Source organism: Aptenodytes forsteri, unplaced genomic scaffold (assembly GCF_000699145.1).
Source record: "Aptenodytes forsteri isolate BGI_AS27 unplaced genomic scaffold, ASM69914v1 Scaffold35, whole genome shotgun sequence".
NCBI lineage: Eukaryota > Metazoa > Chordata > Aves > Sphenisciformes > Spheniscidae > Aptenodytes > Aptenodytes forsteri.
In genome coordinates, this window is record NW_008795334.1 from 1,331,303 (window position 1) to 1,350,985 (window position 19,683).

General features: G+C 38.0%; 1 protein-coding gene across 1 annotated transcript; it reads right to left on the reverse strand.

Moving 5' to 3' along the window:
* Nucleotides 1–12,439: 12,439 nt before the first annotated feature.
* Nucleotides 12,440–18,632, reverse strand: TMEM33 (transmembrane protein 33). Its single transcript, XM_009280128.1, has 6 exons — nucleotides 18,543–18,632; nucleotides 17,928–18,115; nucleotides 16,905–16,972; nucleotides 16,034–16,167; nucleotides 14,046–14,129; nucleotides 12,440–12,659 (listed from the first exon to the last, which is right to left on the reverse strand). Exons 1-6 carry the CDS (start codon nucleotides 18,626–18,628, stop codon nucleotides 12,530–12,532), a joined length of 690 nt encoding a protein of 229 aa, XP_009278403.1. The 5' UTR covers nucleotides 18,629–18,632; the 3' UTR covers nucleotides 12,440–12,529.
* Nucleotides 18,633–19,683: the final 1,051 nt, after the last annotated feature.

The following is a 19,683-nucleotide window of genomic DNA, read 5'->3' on the forward strand; positions in this document are numbered from 1 at the left end:
TCGGCCCCGATTTCCCCCCCCTCGGCTCGCCTGCATCTGAAGTACGCGTCGGGAGCGCCTCCTGCTCAGGAACTGCTAATTTACTCCTCGTAATAAAGAGATGATAGATACGCGCGTGTGTAACATATGTACGTATGCTAAATTTGTTAGCACGGGTGAAAACACGTAACTATGCTTTTATAGATAAATTTAAAACATGTATGCTGAATCTGTTGGCAAGATTTTTACGTGAAAATGCTCTTCCCTACCTTTAGGTCTCCCCTAAAATGTGCTTTTCCCGAGTCAGTGCTGATAAAACAAAATCTAATAAAAAAACCTATTTCTTTCTCCAGAGTACCTTGTGGATGATCCAGCAGTCAGAGGGTTGTGATGTCTTCTTGTACCCATCCCAGCCCTGTTGTGATACCTCCTTTGCAGTTCTCACAGCCTGGCTCAGTCCCATGCAGTCCCACTGGCATCAGATTACACCCTTTTTTATAAAAAAGCATTTGGGCAATTTTAAGTTTTTCTAGGATAGCCTTCATGTTAGCTTACGTGACTGACAAAACGTCTCTGGCTTCCTTGTCTTCATTTGCACGCTGCAAGGAACACGGGAGCTTACCAGAAGTTAGCTTGGCAAGGGATTTGTATAATTAATATACCTGATAATCCACAAAGCATTTGATCCCTGAGGAGAATTATTACGGTGCCTGTCTTCAACATACCCATTTAGATTTTGAACAAGGTTTGCTGGCACATACCTTCTTTACCAGCCAGCTAGTGATTAGCATTGCCAGTACAAGTTTTCCTAGAAGCCCGATGGAGGCAGATTGAAGTAAAATACTTGCACAAAATAATTAACACCCATCTTCCCTGTAGTCCAGTCGCAGCCATACCAGGTGATTCAGGAGTATTGCAACAGATGCTGTATCATTAAGTACCAAATGCACAGCAATGGAGTTAAATACTAAATTCACTGCAAGTTGTGAAGTAGCAACTGTGGAGTCGATTCACCAATTTTAGTTGGGGTCTAACATGCAGCTGAGGTACGTTTTGCTGGCTGCTTGTTATTTTGGCAAGAGCCTAACAGTCAAAAAAGAAGAAACATGAGGTTAACAGAGTTCCCTTTCTTTTCCCTACATAAAGATATTTGAAAGAATATAGAAATTCTTGAAACATTTGTAATTCCTGAAGAGTCTCTGCTATAATCTAGAAGATATGCTAACTGTTGCATTACTTCTAAAAATATTTTTCTTTAGGTTTATCATTTCCTATCCAAAACCAAATGGAATTACTAAACTATTTCATATTCTTTTATCCAGCTGAATAACTGACTTTGCCTTGTCTGGTTTTGTTGTTGTAAATATGAAACAGGAAGGGAAATAATAAAGCTGGAATACTATAGACAGATTAATAGATACTACCAGTGTGGCAGTCAACCAGGACTTACATGATCAAGGGCTCTGCATGAACCTTTCTATTGATAAATACTGAAACCTGAGGAAGGAGATGAAGAACAAGCAAAAGAACATCAGTAACAGCCTGTTCAGCGTGGGATAGCCAAGTACATAAAGCAATTGATAATGAATTACCATGTCTCCTGGCACATAGCTGCAGCATCCTAAGACAAAAATCTCAAATCCTTATTTATGAGCATCACATTAGTTATCAATCACTAGCAATGAATGGAGAAACACCCTAAATGACAGGGAACTATTTATGTATTTCAGCACATCCAAACTGTATTAAACAACTTCTTGCCTGTGGCAAAGACTACTATATATAGCCATAGCAAATAGGTGAGATCTTGTTTATCATTGAGTGGCAACATTTTCGTTCAATATAGTTGGAATTGGATCCTAAGGTTTAATTGGGAGTAATGGTTATTCAATAGCTATTTTAAGCCCATATTTCATGAAATCAAGCCAGTTTAAAGGAAAAAAAAATCTCATTCACATTCTAATTGCTAAACTCTGACCTGATTAAAAACATTATTATTTACATATGCCGTGCTTGTACAGGGACTTCTGTGCCAATCATATGCCATGCTTGTACAGGGACTTCTGTGCCATCTGAACCTCTGGCTAGGGGACAGAGGTTGCTCCTATACCTATCACATGAAGATCTTGATATATTGCTCCTAAAAAGAGGGAGGCTGGCTACTGTATCGAGGTCATTTCCTCAGGCATCCTTTTGCAAAAACTCTATAACCTTGTTGTGCAGAGCATATTACCTTGTCAGTAAAAACTTAAGGTTAAGTTGCTTTACCACATTATAAAGGTCTTCAGGAAGAACAGGGCCTGTGTGGGTACAACCTTTTAAGATTTAGAACCTGCTTTATGGAGACGCTTGAAAAGTTTCTCGATCTGTAAGCAGTTCTAAGTAAGAACAGGCAACTGGATTGAAATACAGACCTTTGGAAACTTTCCTCTTCGTTCCTGTTTATTTAAAAGAAAGGAGTAACTGACTGGATTACTCAAGCTACAATAGTACATCATGACGAAATTCTCCAATGTTACTATCTAGCAAGAAATATGTGATATGTAAAGGCTAATATACAGTGAAGGATTTTAGTGTTCCTTATATGAAAAATGATGTAATATAAAACCAATTTGAATACTTTTGAATCTGAAATTCATTAAAGATTTCAAGTTCATACAGTGGAGGAGACTTGCAGTGTCCCCAGATCAGCGGCAAGAGCTGAGGTAATGACTTAATATAGTTTAAATTACAATTTGGGTTTCCCATAACATCCTGCCTTGTGTCTCTTTCATACAGCATAGCGAGGTTTTTAAAAGGGAAAGACTGTTTTGATTTTGTACCTTATGATACTACACGTATATTGTTAACACCAAGCAAATACATACTGATAGTTCCAAAAAAAAAAAGTATGAATGTATAAAGTGTCCAGTGATCCCAAGCAGCCTTTAAGTTTTTCAGGTAAAATATTTAAATTAACAGGAAAAAAGAAAATATTTTGTGGTGGGCAGGTGCATGAGAGCAATGACTCTTCCAAAGCACAAAATGGTGAATCTACAGAAGTCTGCGTAACACCACTCTGACATAGGTCTGTAAAGTTATTTCATGGTCACTGGGTCAAAGATCAACATAAACTAGAATTAAATATCTTTCGTTTCCAGCACGTGGATAAGTGTTTTCAATTATTCACATGCAGTTCATTCACCTGAACACCAGCAGAGTCATCTGCAGTTTTTTAAGCTGCGTGCAATGGTGCTCAACCAGCCCTTTTGACCCCAGCAGCAGCCAGGTGGCCAGTGACCTCCTGCTGCTGCTGGAGCAGCTTGCAGTCCTCTCACAGCGCAGGCTGGCAACCCTATCCTTTCTTCAGGAACCCAGCTGAGACATGCCAGATCTTCTGGGAGGCTGGGAGGCTAAGCTGACATCAGTACTGCAGAATCGGTTGAAGTGGGAGTGCAATAAAGCAGAGGGAGGGAATTCCAGAAAAGAGAAAGGGTTTCACAGGGGCAGACAACAGGTAAAGAAGGGAAGAAATATCAGGATAGGAGAAAGATGGGATAAACTTTGAGGGCTAGGGATTGACAGCAGACGTGGAGGCAGAGGTATCATTTGGCCCTTTATTTAGTGCTCAAAAGACCTCAGGACACCACGTTGTCTCCATGGTTTGGAAGCCCTCCGCTGCCATGTGCACTTGGTACGCTCAAGAGAACTTGGCAATAATGCAGTCCCCACAGCAGTCAGGCCCTGTATCCCTGACAGAGACTAGAGCTCATTAGGGGTGAGCCTAGAGCAGACGTTCCAGTTTGGTTTCATGGTAAATGAGAACAATCAGGGGATTCACTTAAAAAAAACCAGTATGGCTCTGATTTAACATGCCAATGCAGGCACTCCTTTTAGCTACCCAATACTCTGGTTTTCCCAAAGGGAGGCATTACACTTTTAAAGAATTTGCTCTCCCGCTGGGGAATGGAGTTGCTTGCCTATCTCAACAACAACAACAATCAATGGGAGTTATACTGGGACATATGCGGCTACAATTAAATTAGGGAAAAGGGAAAGATTCATACAACGTATATCCAGAAATGTGCGCTTCATGGTTATGCAGGAAAAAGATGAAAGCATTACTGTTCCTGTATCAATAATCGCACGCACACATGTAGGAAAGACTTCAATTGCAAGGCAGCAACATCCTAAGCAAAAAGGAATCAGGATTCTGCTAATATAATTACCATGCTTTATGACTGCAAGGATTTGACAATAAATGTTTTAAGATCTTTATTATGGGATGCTCTCACAGATCATAGGGTCTTTTAGCTTCCCAACAATCACAGCAAACATTTGGGCTTGTGAGTAGTTAGATTTCTTTAAAGAAACCTTAACCATAAATCCAGCTTTCTTTTGATCTCCTTTCTAATGCATAAAGCAGATAGATACTTGCCAAAGTACAATAAATTATGAAGAGATATTATTCTCCTGAGAAATTTAAAGGGAAGAAGACTCTCCTGTAGGCAATAGACACCAGGAGCACATTAAATTGCTAAAATGTTTTGCTTCATAAGTTGCAAACCAGCCACTAGAGGTCAGTGGTTTGGAATAAAATTAGCACATGGAAGAATTCCATTTCATTTCAGCTGACCAAATCATACCATCAAATAAAATTTCCAGCCTTTGAGTAAGAAAAAAGAACTCTTAAGGTTAGCAGCACTTATCTTCATCCTAAAGCAGAAAGCTTGTTTAAGATTCTTAAAAACAATACTAGGTACATAATACATTGAAACAACTACTCTTATCTCTACAGTAATATGCAGACATGCACAGGAACAGAGGACTGGAGGAAGCTTCCTGCATCATCAGGTCTAGTCTCCTGCTACTCCACCTGTCCGACAATCTCTTACATGAACAAATCAAGGACCAGCTTAAAAGCAGCTTGATTCTTTTGCTTGTAAGAAACTTTGATTACAAGAATGTGAAATAAGCTTGACTATTACTTTTGAAGTGTGTAAAGTTAAGGTATTAGAAGCACCTACGCAGTGCAAGAATCTTTTTAAAAACTATTTGCTTTACAAATGTGTAACACTCTGCAAAGAGGAAAGGCTGGCAGAGGGCAGGAAGAGGCTTTTTAATCATAAAGAGCAAAGTGTTTTGACATATCCAAACGGCAAAAAACCTCAAAGTATTACGTGTTTTATTTAGTCATCTATCTGCTGCTCTACGTATACATACACACCATCAATCTACAGCACATATACATTGATGCAACCAAGCATCTTGCTTACCTCTGCCCCAGAGTGACGTTAAAAAGTTTGAATTAAAAACATGAATAGACCCACTGGATGCTCAACAAATGCACCATGAACTAATGCTTGATGCTATAGGTGTCGTTTCTAAGGTTTCAATATTTCTCTGTATTATACAGTTATACAACTGATAAAATGCCAGTGGACACATGAGAATTCAGAAAATCAACTTCAGATTTCCATCTGCCATTAGAAAAAACTTGCTAATAATGGCTTTGATTTAACCTTTATCACTGAAAAGACTCACAATTATTTTTGTTGTGCTTTACTCAGAACTTAACTGAAGTTGCTATAGCAGAAAGTATGTTGAAAGGGATTGTAATAGGCAAACATGTCATCTCAAAACACTGATCAGATTTTCTAGATTAAAAAAATTAAATCCAAAAATGTTAAAATGCTAAGTTACAAATATCATTTGTAACTTAAGTTACAAAAAGTTCTATATGTGTCTTTGCACACAGAAGCAAACATACATCAGGACAAAACCCCATGCAGTTGCACATATGGTATCTTCCCCTAGACTGCCAATATAAAAACGTAGCAAAGCAACATGGAAAGAGAAAAGCTTAAAAAAAAGCCAAGAAGTCCAGTAGCAATATAGACCATAGTAAGTGTTTATTTCTCTACTTTTCCACTACAGGATCTTCAAACATAACGGACAAGAACACATAATTCCACTGCAGCTGTTTCCCATTTTAAGTAAACCAAGATCAGCCTGTCAGCTCTTGTGGCAGCTTCTGAACATGCTATTCCAATAGTATTTTAATAGAGACTAAGTTAGAAATAATTTACAGCCAGAAAACTTAAGTACTATCCAGAGGATACTGATGGCATAAAACCATGAACGGTGAATTGGGGTTTGTGAAAGCAACAGAGCACCCAGTAGGATTTCCATACCTCTTTTTATCACAGAGCTGAACTCTTCTGCGTTCTCGTTATTTTTCTCCCCATTCTCCTTCCTTCTCTATTACATTTCTACCTTTGTGAAAACTATAGTTGACATTGCTTTAACCCTTGTAGATAATCTAGCCCCACACCTTTACCATTTCTGATTTTCAGCTTATTTTCCCGTGAAATATCTCAACCAACCGATGCACCACCTTCATCCAACATACTCTTGCTCTTCACATTGGCAAAGGTGTATGAGTGAACATCCATGGGAACACACACAGCAAATGAAAATACCATGATCTGCACTTGTACTCAAGGAAACCAGTTTCCTCACCCCAAGCAGGAGTCTGGACTGCTGCAATACTTCACTCGCCTCACAAGCAAGGTATCATGGTCAGGCACATGGAAACCGGGATGAAGGGAGGTGAACTCAAATTAACCATTGCTTTCTTTTAAGAGCGAAGTCTTTCATGGCTCCTCAGAATACAATCCACACTACTGCTTCTACAAAACCGCAGCTGTATGGTGGTAGCCAGCTTTGGTAGAATAAAGCCCATCTGGTTGGCACTGGGGTTGAACTGAAGTCAGCTATTTAACATGCCATCAGAAGTGACCTAAGCCTAGCTCACAAGAAGAGGGTAACATAGGGTCACATTATTAACAACACTGGTTTACAGTTTTGCTTACTAGTTGCAGAACAAATTATTATTATACTGATATAAATTCCAAGCAATCAAGCACTAGCTACAACTTGTTTTCAGTTCAGCCCTGGCACTTATTAGGTAGTGGGATGTAATCAGTCACAAAGTAACCTATTTTAAGATTAAAGGGACAGGAGTCCTGTAAAAACACAGGTGTACAGTCAACTTTCTCTATTAACATCTGCACTGAAAATATGGCAGTAAACTGAGCACGTAGGTGAATTTTTTCACAGGACTTAGTGTTACCTACACCAGGTGTAAAGCAGAATAGCTCCAATGACTTACACAGGGATCACCTTTTTTTGGTTTTGATCACAGCTTAATCTTCCTTCTTCCTCTAGAAAAGAAGCCGCAGTAGCTCACTGCATCCTGCACTAAACACACAAAAAAAACCAAAACAAAAAAAACAGAACACGCAACACATATCTAGAACATTTAACATGGAAAGCTGTTGGTCAGTAACTCAAACTCGGAGATTTGAACTTAAACAAGTGCTGTTTTGCAACACAACATTGGTAATATTTTAAATCCAGAAAAAAAAACCCTACACAATTTGATTTCAAGAACATGAACAAAACAATAGCTGTATCAATACAGAAAACAATTTAATTTGTTTCAAAATAAATATTTGACATACAAAGCACATACAGTGAAAAAGGGTCACAATAAATTACAAATGGAGATACTCGCTCGTTCACTGAGAAAAGCCCTTGATATTTCCAATTTCATACCATCAAATCTATCATTCTTGCTGATTTAAGCACAGCACTAAACAAATATGGATCCCAGTGCTTTCTTTCACAGGTACTGGCATGGATAATTTACTGCAGTGATCCAATTTGAAAATCAGTAGGGACCAGTAAATCGCTGCATAAAAGAAAGAGCGAATGAGGTGCTTTTTCCTTAGTGTCAGCAGCCTGTGATTATTATGTTTATTAGATTTTCTTGAAAGGGCTTCACATTTTCTCAAATATGCAGGAGAACTATATTTCCCCTCTGAGCCCTTACATTAGCATTTTGTGCCTCAGTCCTTGAATACAAGTAAAAGATGAATTTTTTCAATTCATTTTAGAAGTTTGTACCATCTGGATGGCACGGAACTAAGCAATGAAACTCCCCTACCTGCACAGTACCTGCTATTATCACAGAGCTAGCTTCTGCAGAGAAGTTAATGAGTAATGCTGACATTTTATGAAAAAGATATTTTTGAATCCACATTTAAGGTTAAATTCAATTACATTATGCATACTGATAATGCATCTTTGAAATAAAGGATTGCTTGAGGTTCTATCCTTAAAAGGCGATTTAAAACAGCAAGGCCTGACTCTTCCCATGATTTTAAGAAACTTATAGCACATTAAAAGTTACAAATACACACTAACCAATTTCAGTATAGCTTAACCACAAATACTTGCATTGCAGCAATTAAAAATTACAGACAGTTACAACAGATCAGCACACCCCACTAACATCTAGCATATAAGTGCTTGCGATCTTATTCTGTTGCATTACTTTTCCTCACCAGAAAGATGAAGATACCAGGGGCCACGCCTAGCTCTTGCACATGGGAATCAATTTTTGGCATCACTTTAAAAGAACATGCTGTTCTAGCTCAATGGTCTTTGCTACCCTTAATCTGAGCACCATAAAGTACAGTATTTTTGAAACCATTTAAGCAGCAGTTAGTATCATTTTGGAAACGGGACCAGGAAGTCGTATGTGGTGTAGAAACAAATCACAGTTCCCCCTGGACTCTTGCCCAACTCTTTTTTTCTACTTGCTGCTCTGCCAGAGCTCTTACATGGCCTCAGGCAAGCACTCTTTCCTTCCATGCCTCAGTTCCTGTCTGTAAAATGGGCAAGAACTGTACTTCCTTAGTTACAAGGGATCTGTACAGCAAGTGTTGCAATACAGGTGCCTAACAATAAAAAGGTCCAGCACAGACTGTACAAAATAACCAGCTATGTTATTTGTTTGGACAGTACTATCACGTATATAGTAAGCAGCTCAAAAACTGCTGGAACAAATAGTGGCTCATAATATATTAAAAAAAAATCCTTAAAATGTTTAACTTAAAATATTAACAAATATCGCTCTCCTTGAACATCCATCAAAGGAGGGAGCAAAACATAAAACTGACAGCACAAAAATGACAATAAAAGTATAAAATTAAAGACAATAAAGGAAAGGAGGGATGCATTAGTGAATTACTTTTTGTGTAAGAAGTCCCAACTGGCATTAGCTACTCCAACAGACCTACTGGGTCCTGATGCTTTATTTATCTACAGGTGAGAACAGACAAGTCTTATGCTGGAGCATCACTTCTACAGCAAGCTTGTGCACAGCAAGGGGTAGGTCTACCCACAGAATTTGTGCAACAGCACTTTAACTTACGAAAGCTAAGACAATAAAAACAATGACCAGTGTGATTTATACCAGTGGAAACAGTTACCACATTGGGTAGACAACCTTTCAGTAGGACAAAAATTCCTCTGCTTCACAGTTGGGGTTGGCGGGCATTTTATGGTCAGTTGCAAGATTTCTCTGCTGCCACAGACTTCTGTTACAGCCTCTGCATCACAGCTAGCTGTTGACAGCACAGCAGCATGAACATACAGTTCTTTTCACCAGAAAGATCTCAAGCTATCAGGACACAACCAGCATTTCATGTGTTTAATTTAATCGTTAGTATAGAAGCAGTCACAAACTGTGGTAAGGTAGCAGGCACAAGGACAGAATGTTTTTGCCAGCATTGAGTAAACTGGGTGTTATCACTTAGGCAGCCTAAAGGCTACAGTAAAAATCAAAGCTGATGCAGAGTGCAGGTCAGTTGCCCTATTTATTTTGCTTGGAAGTTATTCTTACCTCATTGTTCCATGTTTTCTTGGCACATCAGAGAGGTAAGTTTTACCAGGCCACAAGTAAAGTAAAACCCAGGCCTCATTTGTCAAGCAACTCCTTGCAAAGCCAAGAATACACTACTAGTCAAATCAAATCAAATCCCATTTATGAAAGATCTTCCTCCTCTCGATCCATTTTTAAGACTTAATAGAAAGAGCTAACAAGAAATTCAGTATCCACATATAAGCTCTACTTCGTGGCACTGTCTTCCAACTCTCTACTTACTGAAATCTCATTCACTTACTCCTTTTAATCTTCCCCGTCCATTCGTAGAATTGGATGTCAAGACTTAGCATCCTTCAGTTACAATACATCAGATCCAATTTAGACTCTTCTCTAATTCAATGACAGCATACAATTAAAGGAACAGTAGACTGCACCCGTAACAGCAGTCTTAGACCACAAAAATTTGCTCAGAACTAACATGTTATTTTGCTTACACTAATTACAAAAGTATTTATTTGCCTTCCACTCCCAGTATGGGGGACCAACTTACATGACCAAATTAATTTTTAAATCACAGTGGTGCAAAGAGCTGAACAGAGTCTGATGTCACCACTCGAAAAAAATATACCATGTAACATGAAAGAGGGTCTAGAACAGTGCTGAAGAATTGAAATGGTGAGAAGTAGGTCTAGATTTCTGCTCTGATTAGATATTATTGTTGCAGTGCTTATTCTTGGGTTAAATTTTGAAGGAAAGGGTCGTAAGTTTTTGCACATTATAAGGCAAAAATTCCCTATAAAATAATTTAGAAATGCACAAGACATTATGTCCCAATTCAGAAGCAGCAGTGGGAATATAAGAACATGCACACATACACACAGGACAGCATTCTGCTCAACTTCCAGGTTCAAGCATCAGTATGTTCTGTTAGAGAGAAAATAAGCTTGAAGAGCCTAGCAAATTACGTTTAACACTTCTTTTATTGCAGTAGAAATTTTAGTTTTTATAAAATTCTCAAATTACAGGATATACATATAATGAATCTTGTTGCAAGTCTTTAACAGCTGTAGAGCATTACTGCATGCAGTTGCTTCTGCAGTGTGCAAGTGTTCTATAAATAGCTAATCATGTTCAGAGAGCAAGACAAGAAGTCAAAGAATATCATATTCAATTACCAATTGGTTCATCGGTACCAAGAGGTTGAGCAAAAAATGAAGTAAGTGTATAAATACATGGCTCTGATCTAACAAACTAATACAACTGGAAAGTTGGAATGATATACACATCACAAACCAGGTAACTCAATAGTTACAGGAACATACTTTGCTTCAAGACCGTTTTCAAAAGTGTTTCACATAAGATTTCTCTGACTGAGGAAGAATAGTTAAGTACAGTGCTATAGAAGTTTACAAAACGCCAATGAAAACCCTTTAGTTTTATGCAATTAGAATATTAACTACAGAAGATTAGGCAAATACTTGCCTTGAATTTATAAAACGAAGTTGTGTTCAGACAGATAGTGTTTTTCCACGACCTACCTTTCAGCTGCTGGGTGAATGCATAATCATAATCAGCACTCAATTTAATATTCACTTCTGTAGTCATGACACTGGCTTCAGGTCAGATGGATTCATGCCAAAAATCCTACACTCATTTGTTTCGGAAGATGCCTAAACAGGTGCAATCCTTTATGCAGATTTCCCATCACAATGAGAGTCTCAGAAACTGGAAGAACAATTTATATACAGCTAGCTACAGATTAATTTTCTAAAAAGCTGACATGCTTGAATTACTGCAGTCTCACATTTGTGTGGACACAAGAACAAATCTGCAATGATTCTGCAAAAGTTACTTCATTTATATTGATTAGTTCACTTAAGAGATGGTTAAAAGTTTAAGCATCGCATCTTTGTTTGAAAAGCCTACAGGTCAGCAATTTGGCTTCATAAAACATCTTCTTGTGACAAGGTAACTGCACAGTTTTCTGTGATCAGAGTCTTGAAATTTCTTCCAACAACGTAATGTAAGGCTATGTCACAAGGTAGAAACTTGGAAGAGTTCTTTTTAAGTAATATTAATAAAAATTGCCTCTCCTTAAGCATCGCATCTTTGTTTGAAAAGCCTACAGGTCAGCAATTTGGCTTCATAAAACATCTTCTTGTGACAAGGTAACTGCACAGTTTTCTGTGAGATCAGAGTCGAAATTTCTTCCAACAACGTAATGTAAGGCTATGTCACAAGGTAGAAACTTGGAAGAGTTCTTTTTAAGTAATATTAATAAAAATAGCCTCTCCTTCAGAAAAGGTGTTAACTATGCCAGCTTGATATTTTAATCCTTTTTGTTAAATTCAAAGTGGGCCATATTTTTACATTGAGTATAGTAATTTAGACAAAATGGTTCTACAGATACATTTAGTAAGCAGAAGAATACTGTCCAAAGCGTACTGCATAGGTATGTGTACCAACTGCTATCCACTGGAGACATCCTACAGTAGCTATAGTACCAACTAACATAAACCTACTGAGCACAGACTTCTTAAAGTTTTAATCGACCTCAAACAATCCTTGATTCCTGAAAAAACAATTCTGTCTGACTGGACATGTTTTAGACAGGATGCAGCTACTTTTTTTTCACCAATTAGCAATACAGCACAGTAATTTTAAGTTTCCATGACTTGCTTTTGATATGCTAAATTTCATATTATCTCCAAGAAAAGCATATACACATTTTTATACAGCCTGGAGTGAGATCAGTGTAAAACCAGGAATTCATAGTCATCAGCAGAAGTGTCAGCTGCTCATAATGTTCACAAAACACAAGTGCCTGAAATTTGGCTATGCAACAGTTGGTGCCAATCTGCTTATAAAGGAAATGCTGCTGAGGCATAGTCTTCTTACAAAAACAGGGCATGAGGGCTTCATTATTAAGTGTTCAACAACAATCCTCAGCTCAGTGAAGAGAGTCCTGAAAAATCAGATTTAAAGAGAGTATTAAAATCCTACAGCATTTATCAGAAGTATCATCTAAATCTATCTTTTTCATTCACTTTTCTCAACACCCCACACGCACTCTGGTTAGCAAGTTCTTTAGATCAACTCAGTGTTGCAGTATCTTGCAAGAGCATCAGAATTCTTGTCCTTTAAACATTAACATTTTAATTAACTTTAGTTCAGCAACTTGCAGCTGAGGACAGATATAATGACAGCAGAAAAATTCCACCTTCAAGCAAAAAAAAAAAATCCCACTATAAAAAAAAAGAAAGAGTAATGCTTTATCAGAAATAGTGTAAGGAGTTGGGAGATAATTGTGTGTTTGCACTTCTGGCAAGAAGAATGCAAGAATCCTGCACTCTAGAAGCAACTATTAAAAGACAGACACAAGAAATAAAACCCACAACACCAGTTTCCCTTAGAACTACATAAATGCCAGCAGAAAATCTTGGATAAACTAGTTCTATTGAAAGTTAGTTTTAGTATTGCACAACTTAAATTATTGTTAGATACCAAAGAAGTAAAGCACCTTCGTAGATTTTTTTTTTTTGTTAAAAAAACCACATGTACTAAGATGGAACAATTGATTTCTTACAAAATAGTAGGGAATAGGAGGCGATTAACTTTATGATTCTCAGAACTGTCTTTGCATACCACGGCAGCCAAAGCCACGTCCTTGGTACTTTAGCAAACCATTTTCTAATTGGATAGTGATCAGACTGGAAAGCATGTTCACAAAATCTTACACTATGCAACGCTTGTCAGAAGAAAAGTTCTGAGAAAGCACTGACGTGAGCAAATCCTCATAGAAATATTTATGGTTTCAAAGTTTAAAGCAATAGTATTGGTTTTACCAACTTTCAAACAAAATCAATATGGTTCTATTTCAATTATAATTAACCTGACTTGCGAATTTAACTAAAGGAGGTAATGAACATGTTTCAAGATCATCCACAGATTTTTTTTTTCTGTCAACATTACACAAGTTCAGAAGTGCCTGTTCATGTATAGACTTAGCCTCAGATAGGCCTGGAATCTAAAAATACGGATATCTTTCTGGTAAATGGTTGCAGAATAATTAAAAGACTTTCTTCTCCCAAAGCATAGTTTTAATTTCGCAAGCATGTTCTGCAAGCTCCCACTCAAGGATGGTGGTACATTTCAGTAAAGTTCAGCTACACGAAATAAATGTAACCTTGAACCAGCTGTTCTTTAAGCATGCAGGTGTATTCCACATTCTATAATTACCATTTGCAGATTTAGTATTATGAGTTACACATTCATTTTAGAATGAAAAGTTTCTGAATGCCTAGACACTATGCAGTTAAACATTAACTTCCGAAATGAATTTAGTGCTTACCGACAGTATGGATTTCGCCGAGAGGAGTAGCGTAATGTAAGAAACCTATAGTAAATGAACGGCTGGAGCAGACTCCCTTGCCCACTGAAAGAAAATAGAGAAGTAGAGCTTAATACTGACCAAAAAAACCCCAACAGGACTTTTCCTAATAAAAGCAAAAAAACTACTTAAGCTCAAAGAAAGCTAGATTGGGGTCACATTGGTTTAAATAATCTAGATCTGACAAGAAAAAGTACATAACCATACACTTACAGAAGCAGAAGCTTACATTACAGAATAAAACTGCTCTATGAAGCAGTTAAAGAAGTGCTGTTCTTGTATTGATTTTATATTTATGAAGTTTTTTTATATGCCTCATTTCTGGTGGCAGGCAAAGAATCACAGAAGTGATGGTGGACACCTGTTCAGTATTAAGAAAAAGTCTGCTGGTCAAGCACAGAAATTGGCTGACATAAATAGTCCAGTTACAGCAAGCTTTTTCAGCTCGAATCGTAGCACTTTGAGCATCTGGGCCATATTTCTAATATCTTTTGCAAAACTTCTCAGAACACACTGGAGACTATTATAGAGGTATTGAGATATTAATGCCAAGCTGATATCCGACTATTTTGGTTACACTGAAATTAGGTTTTGATACTTTACAAAGGTGCTGTTTCACATGACGGTGCTGTAAAGCAGTGAAAGGGCAGCATACAAACCATACAAGTACCATAAGTTTAGTTTTAATGACTGAAGCTTCTTTATATAACACAATATTAAAAAGCTCCGTTTGAAGATGAACATGACGGTTCCAGTAAGTAGAGCTCCTTCAAGTATGAGCAATACCTTTACCCAGAAGAAAAAATATAAAGTGAAAAGGAAAGTGAGCTACAGGAGGGGGAAGAAGAAATCTTGCACCTGTACCGTATTTACAAGTAATTTAATATGCTAAAACAGTTTAAAGAACAAATTCTCACAATAGCTGCATTTAACCATTATACTATTTAAAATATTTGATCTTTCACAAGCATCAGTATCTACTAGATGACTTATCAAGTAGCAACACTTCATGTACTAAATTCTCCGGGGGGGGGGGGTTCTCCTAAAGAGAAGTTTAAAGCACTTGAATGTTTCAGATACTGACTACAGAGTGTATCTGTCGGTTGGTAAATGGCCTTAAATGAAATGGAATCCTTCAGGGCTGAAGGATTGAAGTGTTCAGCTGACATATCAGAAGATAAAGACAAATTATGCATTCTATCAACTTCCAAGAAGATAAAGCCTCCCTTCTGCTGCCTGTAAGACCACTCGGGACAAATGCTCTCACTGTGCTATGACTTGTATAGAACAAAGGGCGTTATTCCCCCTTCAAATATTAAAAGGCAATGACCCAAACTTCAGTGACTGGCAGGTCGTTATGCCTATATGACTTCAGCAGGATTCCAACGTGCATATGCTCAAGATCCCCAAAATGAATTCAACAGGCTGCACAGCAGGCAAAACCAAATGGAATCATAAAAAAGAGACATGGGTCACTGGTCAGAAGTAACACAGGAGAGGACATAACCTACTCCTGCTCGCACACTTTCAGCACAATGAAATTTCATGCCACTTAAATTTCTGGAATCTAATAGCCAAAAATAAGAGTTCGCTTTCAGTGAAGCTGAAGATCTTAACATTCTATTACACTGACCAAATAAAACCTTAATGAACAATGTAGGAGAAAGCAAGTTACAGGCCTGAAAAACTTTGATTTGACCCAACAATGTCACCCGTGCTATGAAAGGGAAGGGTTTTTTGGTGCACAGTTATATGAGAGTAAATGGTTTTTGACTTCATGATGCATCAACTTAAGAAGTCTAGGAATCAAATAAATTTAACTCTAAGTTCAAGCCTTGGTCAGCCAGAATCATACAAACGGAGATCTGTGACCCACAGAGAACTCAACTGCAAAAAATAATCTTGTGTAGAAAGTTTCTAATTCTGAAAGTATTTATGGTAATTCTTACCTGAAGAGCATAAAAACTGTAGCTGGCATCAGGAAAATTTCATTGCAAGCAATGAATTTTAGAATATTCTGTTGATTAGCATTCAGTTTCTCTAAAAGATTTCTCAGAAAGGGCAGACTATTTGAACTTCGTGCCTTTAAATAAGAAAAAAAGATTGCCAGAAAACACACAAGTTACACCTATCTTCTCTAGCACAAAGAAATCAAAATACTAACAGTTATCATTTACAACTCATTTCAGCATTTTAAGACTAGATCCTTTAAAGGTACCGAGATTAGTATCCCAAAGAAAACTAGCAGAAGCTTGGAACTCCATACAGTTCAATTAAAAACATGAGGTGTTGCAATTCCCTCACCCACCCATTTTAGGTTTAACTGCATAGAAATGGCCACGAGCCTTATCCTGTCCACTAGGAGGAAGTACTTATGGTAGCAAGATAGCCTAGTTAGGAACACCAAAGGTTGGAGTTACATCAAGCTGCACAAGGCAGTTCATTGAGCAGCAGGTCCAACTTGCAAGTATTTTGCTTCCTAGCCTCACCCTGCAGTTTGTTATTTTACTACTGAAATAGAACATTAAATTTCACAGGCTATGGTTTAGCTTGAAAAGACATGTCTTAAGTTTCAACTTAACTGTTACACAGCACTTGCTTCCTTTAAAGAACAGCATTTGAAGAAAAATAATTAGTGTCAACTCCAACATATCATTAAGTCGTAACAGAAGATTAGCTTCTCTCGGATTCTCTGTGCTGAGATTCCATACTACAATTTCACTCTAACTCCTCCAGTGTAGCTAAAGGAAACTATAGCTGCAACTCAAACCTGTTTATAAACCCCAAGAATACCAACAGTATTAACCGTATCATACTTACATCAAGAACCTTCTTTGTATACGTGGCAGCATGAAGCAAAGAGAACAGCAGAACTGGAAAAATACTCACTGAAGCAAGCGATAAGGAAAATTATAGGCTGCAGAAGTGCTTCATTTCTCCATGATGTTATGCTAACACACAAGTCACAGCCTGATGGCTCTTTGCAAGAGGTTGACTGGAATGACCTACACTGGATTAAGACTTGTATATGTCTAACAACTATATTTATAGCTCTTCCCTTTGTTTCTTACACATTCTCTTCGCTATGCATTTTTATTAACTTCAAAATGTGTGTGTATGCAGGTAGGCAAAAGTACAGCATACACCATTACACACTAGTGTGTAGAGTACACACTCTTTCTGCATGCAAGACACGTGAGATTACTTCTTAAAATCTATCATATACATGTAGTCGTAGTATTTTTTAAGAGATGCTACAAAATGCATTTCTTCACCAAAGAACATGCAGTTGCCAGCCATTCAGATTTTAGAGAACAAGAACATAAAATGTCTCTAGCAGAGGAATGTCTAAGAGTAGGACATTAACCATACATACAAAGCGGCACCAAGAAAAGCCAGTTCTTATATGTCACCTTTGACAAGCCACAGGAGTAAGTCTATTTTGCATGCAGACTTTATCTGTTTAATAACTTATCTGAAAAAGCTACTACTGAATAATTGTCTCCCTACATGATATATGTCCTACTTACAGTGAGGACCTGTACTGGTAATAAATGAAAGTTACCAACTTCTCAAAGTTGGTAACTGAGGCTGGTCATAAAATCCATTGAAATTAAGTCTCAGAAAAAGAAAATTTAATTAGCCAGAGACTAGTTCTAGAGGTGGTTAACCTGAATGTGGATCAATCAACATAAGCCTCTCCTATTTTACAGGGAGTACGTTCTATGAATAGCAAACGTATTCTAGTTTAAACTAGTTTTTCAAATCATGGCACAGGTGATGAAAAGAATCAAGTTTTAGGATATTTAAAAACATTACCAGGATGACACAAGTAAAGGATACTTGTAACAGGGTAGGAATTCACAAAGATAAGAGAGTACAACAGGTAGTGGCAGCTGTCCTCCAGCAAAGCCTGGGCCAGAAACGCCCTGCTAAGCTGAAAGTGCGGTAGCCTTTGGTGTAGTCGGAGGGCACTAGTAAGAGCATTTGCCAGCAAGGCACGCTGATAAAAGCTTGCTGCTTCATGCAACCTGCAAATCATCGGAGGAAACGTTACCATATGAACCAAGCCCCTGCTCAGAAGTCTTCCACCCTTGAGAATTGCATCACAATTGCACAATACCTGAAGTATTTCTATTATCCATAAGCGCTATTACCAAACTACAACTCAAAAACTAGTAACACTGACTTACTGCAGGTGCCAAAGGTATAACAACTCAATAATTACTCCATAACTACACATAAAAACATGCGTTTGCCACTACTTTACAGTTGCTCAATGCATTTTCCAAACACACCTAAAAGCGTCTTAAACCAATCTAAAATCTGTTCTGACAAAAAGCATCCAAATAAGCTGAATAATAGAAATCTACCCTTACATGAAAAACAACTCTATGAAAAGGGAGTGTAGTTACTTTGTAAATTTTTAATGCTATTTTACAATATTGCAATACATACCCTAGAAGAGGCAGGACAAACAAAGCTGAGCAGTAAACTGTGAACAAGCGGGAAATCCACATTGCTGTATCCAACTTGTTAGCCATCAGAAATTGCTACATTAGAAGAAGGAAAGAAACAACCCAACCCCCACAGGAGTTGGTATCTTAATATTTGCATACAATGAACATTCTTCCCTTCTATATTAAAATGCAAGTCTTTCTCCAACCTTGGCTAGAATCAAATTATAGCTTGAAGCAAAGAGTGTCTTTTTGTTCTGTACGAAACTTGACTCATACAGTGTTACTAACCAGATCAAAAATAGCTTGGCGCTGTCAGAATCAAAAGGTTCCTTTGTACATTACAACGAAATATAGTGGTAAGATCTCGTGTGGAGGTAGTTTTTCTAAACAAACCAGCCTTGCAAAACAGCCAGCTTCAAAAATGTATCGTGAAGGTCTTTAGACCTGACTGACTTTTGCATCTACTGTTTCAAGGTTCCTTTTAGAAAACGCTTCACACACCTGGGGCTAAATCTCCACACTTCTAATGGAGAGGGAAAAAAGAAGGGGTCAGGTAAATTTAGCATAGCTACATCAGAAGGAAAGCGGCATCATTTTGGCCTACATATTCCTGGCCTCAAAAAAGAAAAGTTTTTAGCGATAATCTAGCCCTTCTCCCGTTGTTGAGCTCTCCTTAACCACAGTCCTCTTCACACCTGATACAGTCCCCGTACCAGAAAGGCTCTAATGAAACACAGCATGCTTTTGGCCCTTAGGTGCCGGGAAGTCAAAACATCAGCTTCCTTTCACCTGAAAGAGCTCAAAAATTTTTTCCGACTTTGAACCAGCTTTTGAGGACTGCTCTTTTCCTCTGTGTTCCTAGGCCCTTTTTATGACAGCGACCAGAAGTTAACCTAACTAACCTGCAAGCGTCTTCATGTCATTACCTACTGTCTTACTTGCACCATATAGCCCCAGACATACAGTTACAGTCACACGGAGTTAGTTTTGATGGGGACATTTTCAAGAACGGCGGCGCAGCAACAGCACGCTTTCAATCAGAAAGTAAAAGAGCTGCTTCCCCCTGCCCGTACCCGGGCGAGCAGCCGGCCATACTGCGACTCCAGCAGGACCCTCCCAGCAGCGCGAGGGGCGCCGGC